Source organism: Tetrao urogallus, assembly GCF_951394365.1.
Source record: "Tetrao urogallus genome assembly, chromosome: 1".
In the NCBI taxonomy this organism is placed as follows: domain Eukaryota; kingdom Metazoa; phylum Chordata; class Aves; order Galliformes; family Phasianidae; genus Tetrao; species Tetrao urogallus.
In genome coordinates, this window is record NC_136813.1 from 55693719 (window position 1) to 55709230 (window position 15512).

The 15512-nt window shown below is 38.4% G+C and overlaps 1 protein-coding gene across 1 annotated transcript; it reads left to right on the forward strand.

Annotated features, from left to right (window-relative positions):
• Nucleotides 1–296: 296 nt before the first annotated feature.
• Nucleotides 297–11007, forward strand: TNFSF13B (TNF superfamily member 13b; the record flags this gene model as incomplete). Its single annotated transcript, XM_079535601.1, has 6 exons — nucleotides 297–750; nucleotides 830–935; nucleotides 8576–8632; nucleotides 8947–9059; nucleotides 9155–9305; nucleotides 10895–11007. The coding sequence occupies exons 1-6, from the start codon at nucleotides 424–426 to the stop codon at nucleotides 11005–11007; spliced, it is 867 nt and encodes a 288-aa protein (XP_079391727.1). The 5' UTR covers nucleotides 297–423.
• Between the last annotated feature and the right edge of the window lie 4505 nt (nucleotides 11008–15512).

The following is a 15512-nucleotide window of genomic DNA, read 5'->3' on the forward strand; positions in this document are numbered from 1 at the left end:
AGAGACATGCTTCAAAGAAACCTTACGTTGTTTCTGCACTTCTAGATAAGGTTTTAAATACCCGTGGTACCAGTCGTGCCTAAATTTAAAGATAATGGGAAATGGTGAAAGCAAGTTGCCACAAAAATAAATAGCTGAAAATGAAAGGAGGAAGGCAGACTGAGCAAGAAGCTCATCAGAAAGTACTCACTGCCAGAATGCAGTGCGGAAAGAAGAAAGCTAAACGGAGACTGAATCAGATGTTCGCTCTGTACATTAGGTTTAATGGTTGTATCAACGGCTTCATATGACAGGAAATGATCTGGGCGTTTTGTTCACTTATTCTGGATGCCCTTAGTTTCACAGAGCAGCGGGTAACATGGATTGCACCACGGAAGGGGACAGCTGAACTCTCCCTCTGGCTTTAGTGAGGAAAGAGCAGCGATGAAATCCGTGGACTGTGTGCACGTCATCCAGCAGAAGGATACCGCCTCCTCTCCCTCTGGCCCCCCCGGTGCTGCTTCAGGCACCACGGGACTTTTTTCTGTCACATTCCTGTGGCTTGCAATGCTCCTGTCCTCTTGTCTTGCAGCAGTGTCTCTTTACCATGCTATCACCCTGAAAACAGAGCTAGAAGCTCTGCGCAGTGAGCTGATCTACAGGGTCCGGGCAAGGTCTCCGCTAGAGCAGCCACCCGTGTCCCCTGGTGACAAGAAAGCAGGTGCCCCTGTTTCTTCCTTCCTGCAAGTGTCTGCAGCTGGCGCCAGGCAGGTAAGCTTACGTGATGGCTGCAGGGGATGAACTCGCAGGAGATGGGTTGCTCATATTGACTGTTGTCTGTCCCTGCTAGGAGAACAGGCTGCCTGGCCCTAGCCCAGCTGAAAGTCTCCAAAAGGAAATCTGGGACGGGGGCAGAAACAGGGGGAGAAGGTCTATTGTCCACGCAGAAGAAACAGGTAAATAGCACTGGGCAGAGTGGGAGGGGATGCTGCAGCTGGTTGCTTTCTGGAGACAAGCAGCAATGCTTGGCTCGCATCTCCTCCTATAAGCTGAGTACTGCTCTGAAAGCTTATTATAATTATAAAATTATAAGTAGTAATTATTAAATATAAGTAGTAATTATTAATAATAATTATTAAATTATTAAAAGTATTAATTATTAAATGCTGTGAACTGCATGTGAACTGCATTTGCTTTGCTGACTACCACACTCTTTAAGGTACCAGATATTCGTGCTGTCTGCAGGTTGAATTTTGAACATTGGTTCCCTGTTCTTGTGACTGAAGTATTTCTCAATGATCAACAGTAGAGCTGTGTATGGCAACTTGAATTTTTTCATGTTGGAAGTTGCTTGATTCTAAATCCATCATTCGCAGTTCAGGGCAATGCTTGACTTGTTTCTCTCTGGTGAATATTAAAGAAGGAAAGCTATTATTAAAAACTGTCAAGTCATTTTTCTGGGAAAACATACTCATCCTAAAAGAGAGAAGTAGCAACGAAGCTCCTTGACTTTAGGGAAGTAGGAGCTTTCAAAGAGAAAGGCTAGATTATACCTGTCTGAAAAGGCAGACTACAAAGATTAGCATAATCTTTGCATAAAACCATCTATTAATATAATTAACAAAGCTAATAAAGGCATGCCCATGCAATAAGGCTAATACTATGGCATTTTTAAAAGGTGCTGTAGCAAATATTGAATACTGTGCTCTATAAAACACCTCTGATGTATATTATAATGTTGATGTATTTAATGGGATAGAATTGTTTTCTTCAAGAGTACAATTCCTCCTTCTTTTTTTTTTTCTTTTGCCTTTCCAAATACACTGATGTACAATAAAATGAAATGTTGAATTTCAACATAGCAGTTTGCATACTCTAATTACCCTGAGTGTAAGTAAGTAAAAATGATCCTGAGTTGCTAAATCAGTTCAGTCTCCTTAGATACTTTTAGACTGTTTTAACTGATGGAAGCTGATATCTTGAATTACTGATTAAGGGTAAAATGAAATAATTTGTAGCTAACGACTAAATCAGAGTTTGCTTAAAATGTATTTTTTATTAATTAATGTGAAATGTTAGGATTCAGAGAGCTAACTGAAATTTAAATTCTATAGCACAATCACTCTATTTACCTCCAAGTCTCTCAGAAGAGAATATTCATTTAGAATATGACTTAAATTCCATAGGCTCAAATGCAGTTTATTCTATTACGTTAGTAATCATTGGTCCAGGGTCTTGGTTAACAGTGATTTCACAAATAAGATTGAAGACAAGATTGCTTCAATCTTTTTCTTGAAGCTTGTTTATTACTGTGGTAGTCGCAGAGCCTCCCCGCCCTAGTGCCTCCCAAATAAAAACTAGTCAACTTTTATACCTCAATCACAACTACCACTAAACATAAGGAGGCTTGTCTTCTTTTAAATGAATGTTACAGGCATTAGCAATCTGCAAGTTATTCTGTTCCTTTCACAGTAGCTTTCATCTTCATTCTTACTGCTATTTGAGAGTGCACGGGGGAGAGGAAAGTTTTGGGTTCCTCAGCTCTGCTTCTTGCAGGCTTAAAATTCTTCTCCCCAGGCAACCACCTCTGACTATATCCATACATCTTTCTTCATCTGAGCCTCTAATTAAGCTTTCAAATTAATGTATATGGATAACAGCACAGAATATGGACATTTATTCTAAACGGAAAACCGGCATAGGCTGATCTACTACAAAACTGTTTCCTAGCACAGTTATCCAAATATCTTGCTTTGTATACAAATAAATGAAAAAGAATTATATTACAAATCTTCCACTTACATAAAAGTGGCCACAAGTTACAATTTTAATTAAAATGACAATGGAACAAAAATAGATCCAATGCAATGCTGTTCTTTCATATTTTTATAGGCTAGTTGTTAGTCAGTGTTCATGAATAAAAGTATTAATCATCGGTATTTGTACATTTTGTGTCTTGAGAAAATTTCCAGCACAAGTATTTTGAAGGAATGGCTTTTGAGCATTAGTTCCAAATAAAACTGCACAGTTAGCAGCCAGAACAAGAGTTTTTGATACAATGAGCGGGAGATAGTGGGGGGGGGGGGGGTTTATTAATATGCAGACAGATAGATCATCTAACCACTTCAAGCAGATGTCATATCAGGACTGTTAGGAACAGAGACACTTTTTCTTTTTTGCCTGCCTTTTTTTAAATTTTGCCGGTAGAGGAAAGCTGAAACAGAAACCCCTCCTGTTTCCTTGTGACCTTGTCACAATTACTGATTGCCTAGCCAGCATGCTGCTGTCTGAGATGTTCTTAAGTTCTTCAGTCCAGGATCAAAATACAGGTCTCATTACTCAAGGCAGTTCAGAGTACAAAGTTTAATTTGCACACTCTCTAGGTGTCTAGCTCTGATCATCACTACATGTTCTGATTCCCAGTCAGCTAGGAAGGTGAGCATCACGTCTTCTGTAAAGTTAAATTCAGGAAAAGTTCTGCTTTGATCAGATCAGGGCACGTGTGCTTGTTTACTTCAGGATATTGAGGTTATCCATTTCAAACAGTATGACTGTCTATATGGAAGGAACTGAAGAGAAATCCAAAGTTCACAAAGCAATGAAAGAGGACAAGCCAGCAATTGACTTGGTAATTTTTCACTAGCAGTTCTCAAGTTCTTCTCCCGTGTCACTTGCATTCACACAAAACAACTAATGTCATAAAAGCATAGAGTATAAGTTGTGAGAAGGCATCGCCTTTGCCACTGTTCTTGGCACAATTGCTTTATGGCAAATTGGTATATTTCCATCCACAGGGTGGTACATTTTCTGGTTAGAACCAGTTGGACTCTATTTTTTTTTCATAGAATCATGGAATCACAGAATGATTTAGGTTGGTAAGGTCCTGAATGCCCACCCAGTTCCAAGCCCCTGCCATTGCCAGGGACATCTCCCAGCGGGTCAGGCTGCCCAGGGCCCTATCCAACCTGACCTTGAACACCTCCAGCGACATGACAGGTCTCCGTGACAGAGGGATGGCATGAACTTTTAAGAGTGGAACTTGATTTCAGAGATCTTTTAGTCAGAAAAGCTAACATTTTCTTACTAGCCTAAAAAAAATGTTGCATGAAATTCCCTCACCAAATACTCAAATTACTTCTTATTTTGCTGTTCAAAGAGGGGAAACACAAGAGTTCTCTTTTTATTTTTTAATATATATATTTTTAAAAGCTTACTTCTTGAAAGACGTTATTCTTTCCAGTTTCTGCTGACAACAGGCCATCTCTAAAGGAAGTATGCCCTTCAGTGAGAAAGGGTAGAAAATGACTTTACTCACTGCTTGAAATTTTACTTGAAGGATTCCATCAACTGAATGAATGAATTAGTGTTGTGTATTATGCAGACTGCTGTGCAATCTAAAACACACAGGATATTTTATACTGCATAACAGAAATCTATATAAACTATTCTTAAATGTTAGTAAATTATTCCTTACTACACTGATTCTAACATGTTACTGGTGACTGCAGTCACCAGTAACTACACACACTAAAGATCAAAATAATGCTACCAGTACTTCAAAGACATCGAAGATCTGGGTCACATTTGTTAATGCAATTTTCATGCTGGGATTGATTTAATCCGTGAAGAATGACACAAAAAGACTTGTTAATAAAAAGTAATAAATAAACTAGTCTATAAACCTGCACAAGCAGAAAGAAAAGGAAGATATCTAATGATAAGAAATGAATAACCTGAGGGAAGAAAAGCTGCACATCATCCAAGAACGTGCATATCATTTATAAATTAAATTACCTAGTATTTAAGCATGTTTCAGGAAGTCAACAAAGAACAGACCATGACCAAAGAAGGAACCTAAGCAAGCAGGTCTATTTTTTAAAGTTCAGATTTTTTTAAATTATATTTTGCTTCAGCAAAACTTGAGGTGAGTTTCTCAGGCCTCGGATACTGAAGCTTAAAAATTTATGTGCAAGTTTGCATATAACAAACTTGCTGTTTTCTTTGAATGGATTATGGAGTTAGATTGCAAGTATTAAAAAGGCTATGGAAGTTGAATGATTCAAAAACCTGCCTGGGAGGGGGGATTTGTCCTCACGGATATCATGTCTTGAATTAAGCAGATATGCAGAAAGCTCAGTTCTTATCCTGCTACAAAAGATAGCTCTTTTTTTTTTTTTCAGAGCTGTGGTTACATTGCTCAGATGGTGGAGAACACATCCCTTCATATGCTAGTTGTGGTTTTTAAGGGCATCTGGAGGCATTAACTTCTTCAGAATTGGTCGTTTTGTTCATGGAAGAAGATTCTGAAATGTTTTTCTCCCACCCACACACTGCAGCACAGTTTACATCACAAGAAAAGAATTCCCATCAAAGCAAAACTTCTGTCTGAAATCAAGAGGTCAGGGCACACCGACCTCCTGCTATTCTAGGTACACGTTGTTTTGCATGGTAAATCCTCCACGTGATGCTCACTTTAGATACTTTTTATATATTTTTAAGAAGTATTTTACTAGTTATGTTTTCTGCTTACATTATTAAGTGTCCCCAAATACTTCAGACTACAAAACTGACATTCAGGTTTGATCTACACTGAACTGAAGGATGTTCAGGTTGAGCTTTTTATTTACTCAGCTCTGTAGTGATAGTAAATATTCAAGTCATATTTGCTCATATATATATATTTTATATTGTACTTCAGGTAAGACCTGGGTCTTCATAGGAATTTTTAACATTTCTTAACAACATCAGTATTTTTACTGAAAATTCCTATTACTCTCCCCAGAAAATAAACTTTGTATACCCATTTTTTATGTTTTATGTTTTTTTATGTTTTATGTTTAGTAAGTGGTAAACTTGTTTGCTTTGAATTTGTTTCAATGAATTATTTAACTTTAAGCACATATATAGTTCCACCAAGGTCAAAGTAAAGTACTTGTATCTGTGATTGGAAATAGTTATGGGTTAGAAATGGCTTCTGAGCAATTGTTTTTAAAACATGTTGCTGTTCAATCCCCAAATAGTTTATAGGAAATTACTTTTTGTGGCTTTAGATAAAATGGTCACTGTGCTGGTTTCTGTTTTCTTTATTGTCATGAATGACATTTCTATATCCGTATTTCTTCCTGACAACTAAATTCACTTTATTCAGTTCAGCCTTGAAGAGTAAGGGTTCTGTACTAACCAAAAAGATGTTTTTGGGGAGATTATATGTAGATTTGATATCGTAGAATATCCTGAGCAGAAGGAGAGCCACAAAGATCATAGAGACCAACTCCCAACTCCACACAGGAGCACCTAACGTTCAAACCCAATGTTTGAGAGCACTGTCCAAATGCCCCCTGAACTCTGGCACTGGGGTCCGTGCCCACAGCCCTGTGCATCCCGCTCCATGCCCACGGCGCTGTGGTGCAGCCCCTTTCCCTTCCCCCAGCTGCCCTCCCCTGACAGCTCCATGCCGTTCCCTCGGGCCCTGTCGCTGTCACACAGAGCAGACATCAGAACTGTGCAGAATGCAGCAGAACTTTTAAGTGTTTTAAAACATATAAACAAATTCTCACACTGTACCAAACTTGCTGATTTCAATTACTGCATGGCAGTTTTCAGGAAAGATGACTAGTATTTCAGTTCTGCAATGAAACAAACACAAATCAGGATTACAAATCTTGTTTACTCTCGTTTGATTAGTGGAAATTCCAGTGACAACACTGATGAGTTCTCTTGAAAACAGGAATGAAAATTTTGATTTGGGTTGCTGAAATAGTAAGGAACCTGCATATTACCTTAACCAGGAAGGCACTTTGTTCCAAGGGGGAGTAAATGAATACCTTGTGAAATAAATTGCTTGATGTGCTTTGTTGTGCAATTCCAGAAAATCGTATTTTGTTTTTGTTTGGAAGCTTCTCTTCCAGAACATTTTGTCACAACTGAGATTTAAAAAAAATAATGAAGTATAGGACTTTTTGTTGTTGTTGACTTAGCTTTCTTTTCTTGTCACAAGGCAGGGAATCCCTGGAGGCATTCAAGGCCAGGCTGGATGTGGCTCTGGGCAGCCTGGTTGGCAATCCCGCCCACAGCAGGGGGGTTGAAACTAGTTGATCATTATGGTCCTTTTCAACCCAGGCCATTCTATGATTCTATAAATCTAGATACCTTTAAATTATTGTTTTAAAAATCCACAGATTTCTTGGCATCCTATAGGAAGTACTGACTGATTGCCAGAATGGGAGTTTGCGAGATAGTGCTGTTAATGACAGTGGGGCTCAGTTAGGGTTCTTTGGTTCTTGAAACTTTGAAGCATTCCCACACTTGAATCTTTTCCCACTGTCTGTCAGTGCCAATGGCATGCTGTTCAGCACCTAGCCCTCCTCTGGTGTTTGCTGACATCCTCCTTGAAAGGAGACTTAGGTATGTGCAGGAGGCTGCTTTCTTCTCCAATCCTGTCATTCCATACAGTGCAGTGAGAGGTGGGTGCCGACGAGCACATGGTTTGGCACAGGGCTGCCACTGACAGGTGTAGAAATGTGATCTCATGGAATAGGGCACTGCCCTTTATAGTAAGAGTATTTGAATCTGGCCCATAGCATTTTTATTGGAGAGAGGGGGAAAAAAAAAAAAGGCAAGCAAAAATAGAGTTCCAGCAATCTAAGGCAGAATTTTCTTCATTTGTTTTGAAGAGTGTAGTAAATGTGACAACTTTGCTTTCTGGCCTTCAGAATACCCCTACAAGCAGATGTTCTCATGAAAATCTACTCTATCCCTTTGTCTTTTATTCTGTATACTGACAGAAGAGGTTAGCAGATTTTTACTTTTAGTTTTTAAATATCTTCAAATCACTCTGGAGCTTTTATTTCAAAATAGAACAGTATTTTTTTCACAGCTCAATATCCTATTTACTCTTTAGCATCTTCAGCCTCTACAGTTTTGAGTAATACTTCATTTTTTTTTGTCACATACTAAGGTATTTGCTGTCTGTGCATTTATTTACTGCCAGTCATTTCTGTACTTTCCCTCTTAGTGTACAGGATGAAGGACTGAAAAATACACTGAAAGTACATCTGGATGTACTGAAAATCTGGATGGATTTTGAGAGTTTATGCTTGCTATTTTTGAAATTACTCCATAGCCAATACATATCATTAACATTTCACAGAATCCATAACTGGAAACTATTTAAGTAATATAAGTAATATAAGTAATATAGTATCATTAGAAAATCTGGTATCTCTCATAGCTGACAGGGTTGGAGTCTTTTGAGCTTTTGCACTGAAAATTAACAGAGCTAATTGATCTATGGTTCTTACCTCATCTGATTTACTGCTGCATTTGTAAACTATATTAGGACCAAAGATTAAAACAAGCAAGTATAATTTATGCCAATGTCTGAGGCTCACACTTATCTGCGTGTTCTCTGCAGTATGAATTTTGTCCTGGCATGTTTAAGTAAGACCTACCTTGAAATTAGTAGAAAGATTCTGTTTTCAAATTGTTGAGACTAAGAATGTTTTTGTGTGTTCATCCTTTTTTTTTTTTTTTTTTAATAAGTAAATTCAAAAGTTTATTGTATTCTACAAATGATTTGTATGCTTTCACTTTGCAGTGCTGCAGGCCTGCTTGCAACTGATTGCAGACAGCAAAAGTGATATCCAACAGAAAGGTAGGAATATATTCCATGGTTGATAGCTAACTTTTCCATGCCTTAGCTCTCTTCCCTATTTTAGCTAGCTTCAAAGCAATAAATGAGTTATCTGGCCTGATTTAAAAATAAATTAATAAAATAAAATAATGCAGTCTCTGCATCTGGACAGTTCTTGCAAATATCCTCTTTTAAGGGGGAAATCCAGTGAGACTGGAAGTCTTAACTGAAAGTCAGCTTTCTTAACTTTTGGCAGATGAAAACTAGGGAAGTGAATTTGTGGGTTGGTGTTCTATTTTGTTTTTTGATTACTTCAAAATCCTTATTTCTTTTAGATGATTCAAGCATTGTCCCTTGGCTTCTGAGCTTTAAGCGTGGAACAGCTCTGGAAGAACAGGGAAATAAAATAGTGATCAAAGAAACAGGATATTTTTTCATATATGGCCAGGTAAGAAAGCTCAATTCACTTCAGCATCTGGCTTTTAAAGGATTTCTAATGTCTCCATACAAAATGTTTGAGGTCTGTACCTCTTCATCCTGCAGGTTTTATATACTGATACAACATTTGCAATGGGACATCTAATACAGAGGAAGAAAGCTCACGTGTTTGGTGATGATCTCAGCTTGGTCACATTATTTCGTTGCATCCAAAATATGCCACAGTCTTATCCGAATAATTCTTGCTATACTGCTGGTAAACATCTAAATTTTTTCTTTCTGTCGTTGGCAAATAAACTGTATTAAATGGAATCTGCAGTGGTGGGTGATTAAAGATTGTGGGGGTTATAAAGAAAATGAACTGCATTCACGGAGCCAGTCAATTGCAAAACTGCAGAATACTTTTGAAAAGTATGGCTTTATATAAAGCCTCAACAGTTGGATTTGATCCATGTAATTACATGACCTCAGCAATACCCCTCTCTCCGTTAACCTTATAAAATGCTTGGACACTTTGGTGCTTTCACAGTTAAATGCCTGAAGCAGACAAAACGACTACATGCTGTCCTAGAAGAAAACTGAGCTTAAGTATTGAATTCTTCATTTGAGTATGCCAGTAAAATATTTAGGAGCACACTTGAATTTTAGCCACCCAATTTTTACACACCTCGCTTTTCAAGAATGTTCATTATCAGCTTAAATCTCTACTCCTAATAATTACTACTGCAGATTTATTATTTGGTTAGATGAAAAAGAGTTAATTTCTGTGAAGAGATTTTTGACTGCACTAATGAGAAGCACCATAAAAGACGACCCATTAAAATATTTGATGCAAGTCCAGTAAGCTCAGTGCATAATATGTATGTATTTTCCTGCTGTAGCATTTCAGGAATTATTGTCTAGGTCTATCAAACCACGTTCAGTAGCTCTTATCTGTCTGCCTTTCTTCTTTGCTCAGGGATTTGGGGATTTTCAGCTTTGTTATTTTCTAGCAAGGTCTCTGTGAATAAAAGCCATCTTTTTTTTCAATATCTTGTGTAAAATGTGAGTAACATTCAGTAACAGAAGCTGACTGTTGGTGGCTGGATGGCACTAAACAAATGGGACTGGGAAGGAATTTTTTTTTCCCTCGTATTATGCTCCCTACCTGCACCATTTCTTTCTTAACTAAGATCTCTACTCCATCCTGCCACTTCATGATTCTTGCTTTCCCACCACTTGCTTTCACCTGGAAAACCAAACCTTGTTGCAGCGTCTCGTGCTGTTGAGCATGTATTGCTGCAGAAGTCACCTTTGCTCCCAGTTCAGTGACTGCAGCATGAAAGCTATGTGCTTTCAGTTATCACATCAGCTGATGTGTGGCTTGAAGGAAATAGACTTCTGAGTTCTGCAGTTGCACTGGGTCACCTGATGTCTGCTAACTTCACTTGGGTTGGTAAAGCTGATGAAATCTCCCCCATAAGCGTGGGAACGGAGCCATCTAGGACCAGCAGTGCCCAGTGCTGACCTGGCTGCCACATCACCATAAGACGTGCAATCTGGGCGCACTGCAGTTATGTGATTTGGGGATTTTTTGGCAGCGTTTGCTTAAGTGAACTGACGCACTGAGTACAGAATGGAATTGCTAAGGAAAGGAAGGTGGGTCCAGCTCCACAGAGGCTGTCAAGTGTAAGATTTGGGTGGTCTGAACTACATAAGGTTGTGCCTAAAGATAAAACGAGAACTTGTTACAAGTAACAAGCCATGCTTAGATTTCTTTGACGATACGCAATGACGTTTTCAAGAACTTTTATGACAATAATGTCTGTGAAATATTAACTAAAAATATTCCAAATCTTTTGTCAGGCATTGCAAAATTAGAAGAAGGAGATGAGCTTCAACTTACAATACCACGAAGAAGAGCTAAAATATCCTTGGATGGAGATGGTACTTTTTTTGGTGCAGTTAGACTCCTCTGAAGCCCTTTATTTTTGTAATTATGCTTAGTGCAATTTTCTTCTTCTTCCAATGCATTTGTCAAAGAAAAAAGAAATTGAATTCTCCTATAACTGCCAATTCAGTCTCTTTCCTTCCTCCATCAGCTTCTGAAATCTATTCTTTGGTCTAATAAGCAAACCCAAAACAGGAAGTAGACCAGACGTACTTGTAAGATAAAAACGTCACGTGATTACCAGAAAGACAATTTATTTTACACAATGGGAGACTCTGAACAACAGCTGTAAGGACGTGGTTTTTTGGCTTTGAAGTCATTTCAGTGAAGCAAATCAAAGAAAGAGTTGAACATAAAGTATAGCGTGAACACAGGACCATTCTGTTTTTATACAGAAATGGAAACCTAAAACACAATTGCATCTTACTTTGCTTTTGCTTTGTTTCACAAACAAACAAACAAACAAACAAAAAACCTAAAAAAAAAAAGCTTCTACCCTGAAACATAGAGTACAAGGAAGGATAATGAAACTATATTATTCATCACAATATAGTGGTGTCAGCTAGTTACTGTTTATTTTTGTTGTTTGTTTCTTAGTTTGACATAGAAATTTGTTTTGGGAAGGAAAAAAATCTAAAAGCACAGGATAATGAAGCAAAAGCTCCTAAGTATGTAGAATGGTTGCCACTGCCTTGCTTCTTCCCTGAGGACGAAAGGACATTACTAAAATCTATTAGTATTTACTAATTAAGATGAGTTTTACCAGAAATAAGATATATAAGATGCTTTGACACCTCAATCTCAGGGAATATGTGCATGCATATATGTAAACAAGCTGAGCATAGAAAGAAACATGATGAAATTAGGCTCAGTACAGTAGGACAAATTGTATTTCTGACTTCATAATTTCTGCACTCATATATATATGTGTATTCTGTGTGTATAAATATATATATATGCAGTATATATATATATAAATATGAAAGTATATACACCATATATGAGCCTTTGGCAACTAGGTATAATATATTATCTTCTTTTGGATAGCTTATCCAATGGAAATATTGCTGCATACATATTTGTTGTATTTGTCCTGCTTTTGCTATTATCCATGCAAAGGGATACTGTGAAAAATCCAACAAACATGGAACCAGCCATACAACTAATAAAATACATTTATTGCCCCTAGATCTGGCCTCAATCACTAGGATAGATATAGCTACTTCTGTGCAGTTTTGAAGAAGAGGCTCCAGGGACACCTGATAGTAGCTTTTCAGTCTCTTAGAGGAGGCTATAAGGAAGAAGGGGACAGACTCTCTAGCAGAGTCTGTGGTGACAGGAGAAAATGGTTTCAAACAAAACAAGGGGAGATTTAGACTGGATATAAAGAAGAAATTTTTTTTACAATTAGGGTGGTGAAGCACTGGCACAGGTTGCCCAGAGATGACATGGAAGACCCATCCTTGGAGACAAGATCAAACTGGACAGAGCTCTGGGCAATTTTATTCAGCTGTAGGTGTCTCTGTTCATTGCGGGGTAGCTGGACTACATGACCTTTAGAGGTCCATTCCAGCTCAACATTTCTATGATTCTATGGGAAAAAAAAGAAAAGAAAGAAAGAAAGAAAAGAAAAAACAGGCAACCAACACAAAAGCAGATCTGTAGAAGGACAGATTTTTTTTTGTTCCCTCTTATCTGCTCACATTGTTCAGATGATGAGATTTTTTTCTTTCTCCACCCAAAAATCCCCATGTACTGCATCTAACAGTGTGGTTCAGGGCTTCTAGGAGCTACTGTAATTAAAACATTGAATACTTACACCACTGGTCTGCAAAGAAATATGAACGTGATACTGAAATGGGTAAAACAATAAGAGCCATGGTATTGAATTGTGCTTCACTTGAAAATGTATTTTTAGATATTGAGAATTTTGTCATAAAATCTCATTTAGTAAAGTTGCTTTGTATATTGCAGTATCCTTGCCTGTTTTTATAAATAGTGCTGACTGATTTGATTGAGTTCTTAAGGTGATAGAAAATAAATAAAACAGATTTGAAGCTAGGGGTTATGGACTGTGGTGAACTAATGAAAGAATTAATTCAACTCCTCTGTGCATCCAAAAGACATTTCAGCAACAAGGGTATGTGCATTGGGTTACTGTACCAAGATTTTTGTGAGGCCTAAGTTTTCAAAATGTATGAAAGACCTCCGTATACAAATATATAAAAATATCTGTTCTTTATTTATGTATCCTGGAGGTAAAACTGAATTTTATTATTATTTTGCAACTGCAATACTAAGTTTTCAAGAAAGAGGTCTGAAATCCTCTACTGGAGTCCTCAGTTCAGCCAAAGTTTGTGTGATGCTGCATGTAAATAAAGCAGTTATTAGCATGCACCAAGCTGGCTCTTATTACTGAAGTACATTAAAGAGGTGCACAGAATCCTGAATCAGATATTTTGGTTTTAGTGTTGAATGTTTATATGAGAAAAAAACCAAAAAGTTATAAAAAAGTTATTGCTTTCCCTTAGACTCGATGTTTAAATGTGCAAAATTACCTTTTGGTATGTAAGTTTTCCCTAGGATTTTAGTAGGCTCGTATATCCTTCATGTAAGTCAATTCTGAAACACAGTGGACTGGCACCATAGAAGATGTAGCTTTGATACTTTATTTTAATAAAGTAATATTTTAAATATTTTATATTTGTTATGTATTATATATGTATTTTAAGCACCTGGCATAAAGTCTGTGAAGCAAAATCTGCTGTTGTCACTGCCGCTTTTCCTAACTGTACTTCTTCCTTCTGATGCTAGCAAACATGGTCAGTGCAGAACTTTGAAAAGGGCTTGGGGCATGACTCTGAGAGGAAAGATTTCAAAAACTGCTCCCTTCCTACAGTGGAATGGGAGTGATCTTTAATTTTCTCCGCCAAAAAAATTGAACTATGAAAACTCCCATGTGTACAGACAGTGCTAGTCAACAGATTGGACAGATATCTCTACTGATTTTGTTGTTGGGCTAGTTTGCTTCTGGCTTCCTGAGAAAACTTGTCTTCTTAAAATTGACCTGCTTCTGCAAGGTTGAAGTTTAAAAGGCCAGCATTTTCAGACTAAGGCAGGAAGAAAAGGCGAATAACTAATTCCTGATGGTTCTGCTAACAAACTGATGATAGATGAGACAGCAAAGTACATTCAAACCACAATTGTATTTATGTTTCAGTTTGTGGGAGTTGCTGGAACTTCCTGCATTTGATAAATGGTATTTAAATATATGGTAGGTAATAAGAAGTATCGAGTTGATTCATACAGTACACTCTCGTTAAGGACATTTAACATTTGTTCCTGCAAATGCAACAAACTGCAAGTAATATGTTTGTGTTATTCATGTGATAAGCAGCATCATTGCAAACATAAGGGATTTGAATATTTTGTTTCCAGTGCATTTTCATGGACATGTGCAATCGTATCATTCTTTTAGGCTCACTGTGTTACAGAACCTGGGGTTATGTCAGGCTGGCAGCCTGTTACTAGTGGTGTTCCACAGGGCTCTATTTCAGAGCCAGTACTTTTTAATGTTTTCGTCAGCGGTTTGGATGCAGGACATGATGGTACATGAAGTAAGTTTGTGGATGACACCAAACTGAAACAAACTGTTGACTCTCTGAAGGGCAGAGAGTCTCTGCAGAGATCTTGACAGACGAGAGAGCTGGGGAATCACCAACTGCACGAAGTTCAACAAGAGCAAGTGCTTAGTTCTGCGCCTGGCATGAGGCAACCTTGGATCTATGTATAAACTGGGGGATGAGAGTCTGAAGATCAGTCCCAGAGAAAGGGATCTGGGTGTTCTGACTGATGACAAGTTGTGCATGAGGCAGCAGCGTGCCAAGGCAGCCAAAAAGGCCAACCATACACTGGGTTGCATCAGACAGAGCACTGCCACCGGATGAGGGAAGGGCTGGTCCCGCTGTGCTCTGCACTGTACAGCTTCACCTCCAGCACTGGGTGAAGGCTTGGGTGGCACAGTATAGGAAGGACATAAAATTATTAGAGGGTGTCCAAAAGAGGGCTATGAAGAAGGTAAAGGGTCTAGAGGGCAAGATGTACAAGGGGCAGCTGAAGTCCCTTACTGTGTTCAGCCCGGAGCAGAGGAAGCTGAGGGGAGGCCTCGTAGCAGCTCCACAGCAACTCTGTGCTCTGTGGTGACAGTGACATGAGGGAATGGCATGGAGCTGTGTCAGGGGAGGATCAGGTTGTGGGTTAGGAAAAGGTCCTTCATCAGAGGGTGGTGGGCATTACCCTAGGCTGCTGCAGTTCAAGGAGCATTTGGATAGCACTCTCAGACACAGGGTTTGAACACTGAGTGGTGCTGTATGCCAGGAGCCAGGAGTTGGACTCAAAGATTTCTTCTGGATCTCTTCCGACTTGGGATATTCTATAATTTCCTTGCTAATGATGGACAGTTGACAGATACATCACTGCTTTGAAACATGAAATTTAAAATGAAAACATGTAATGTGCAGTCACACATAAGGG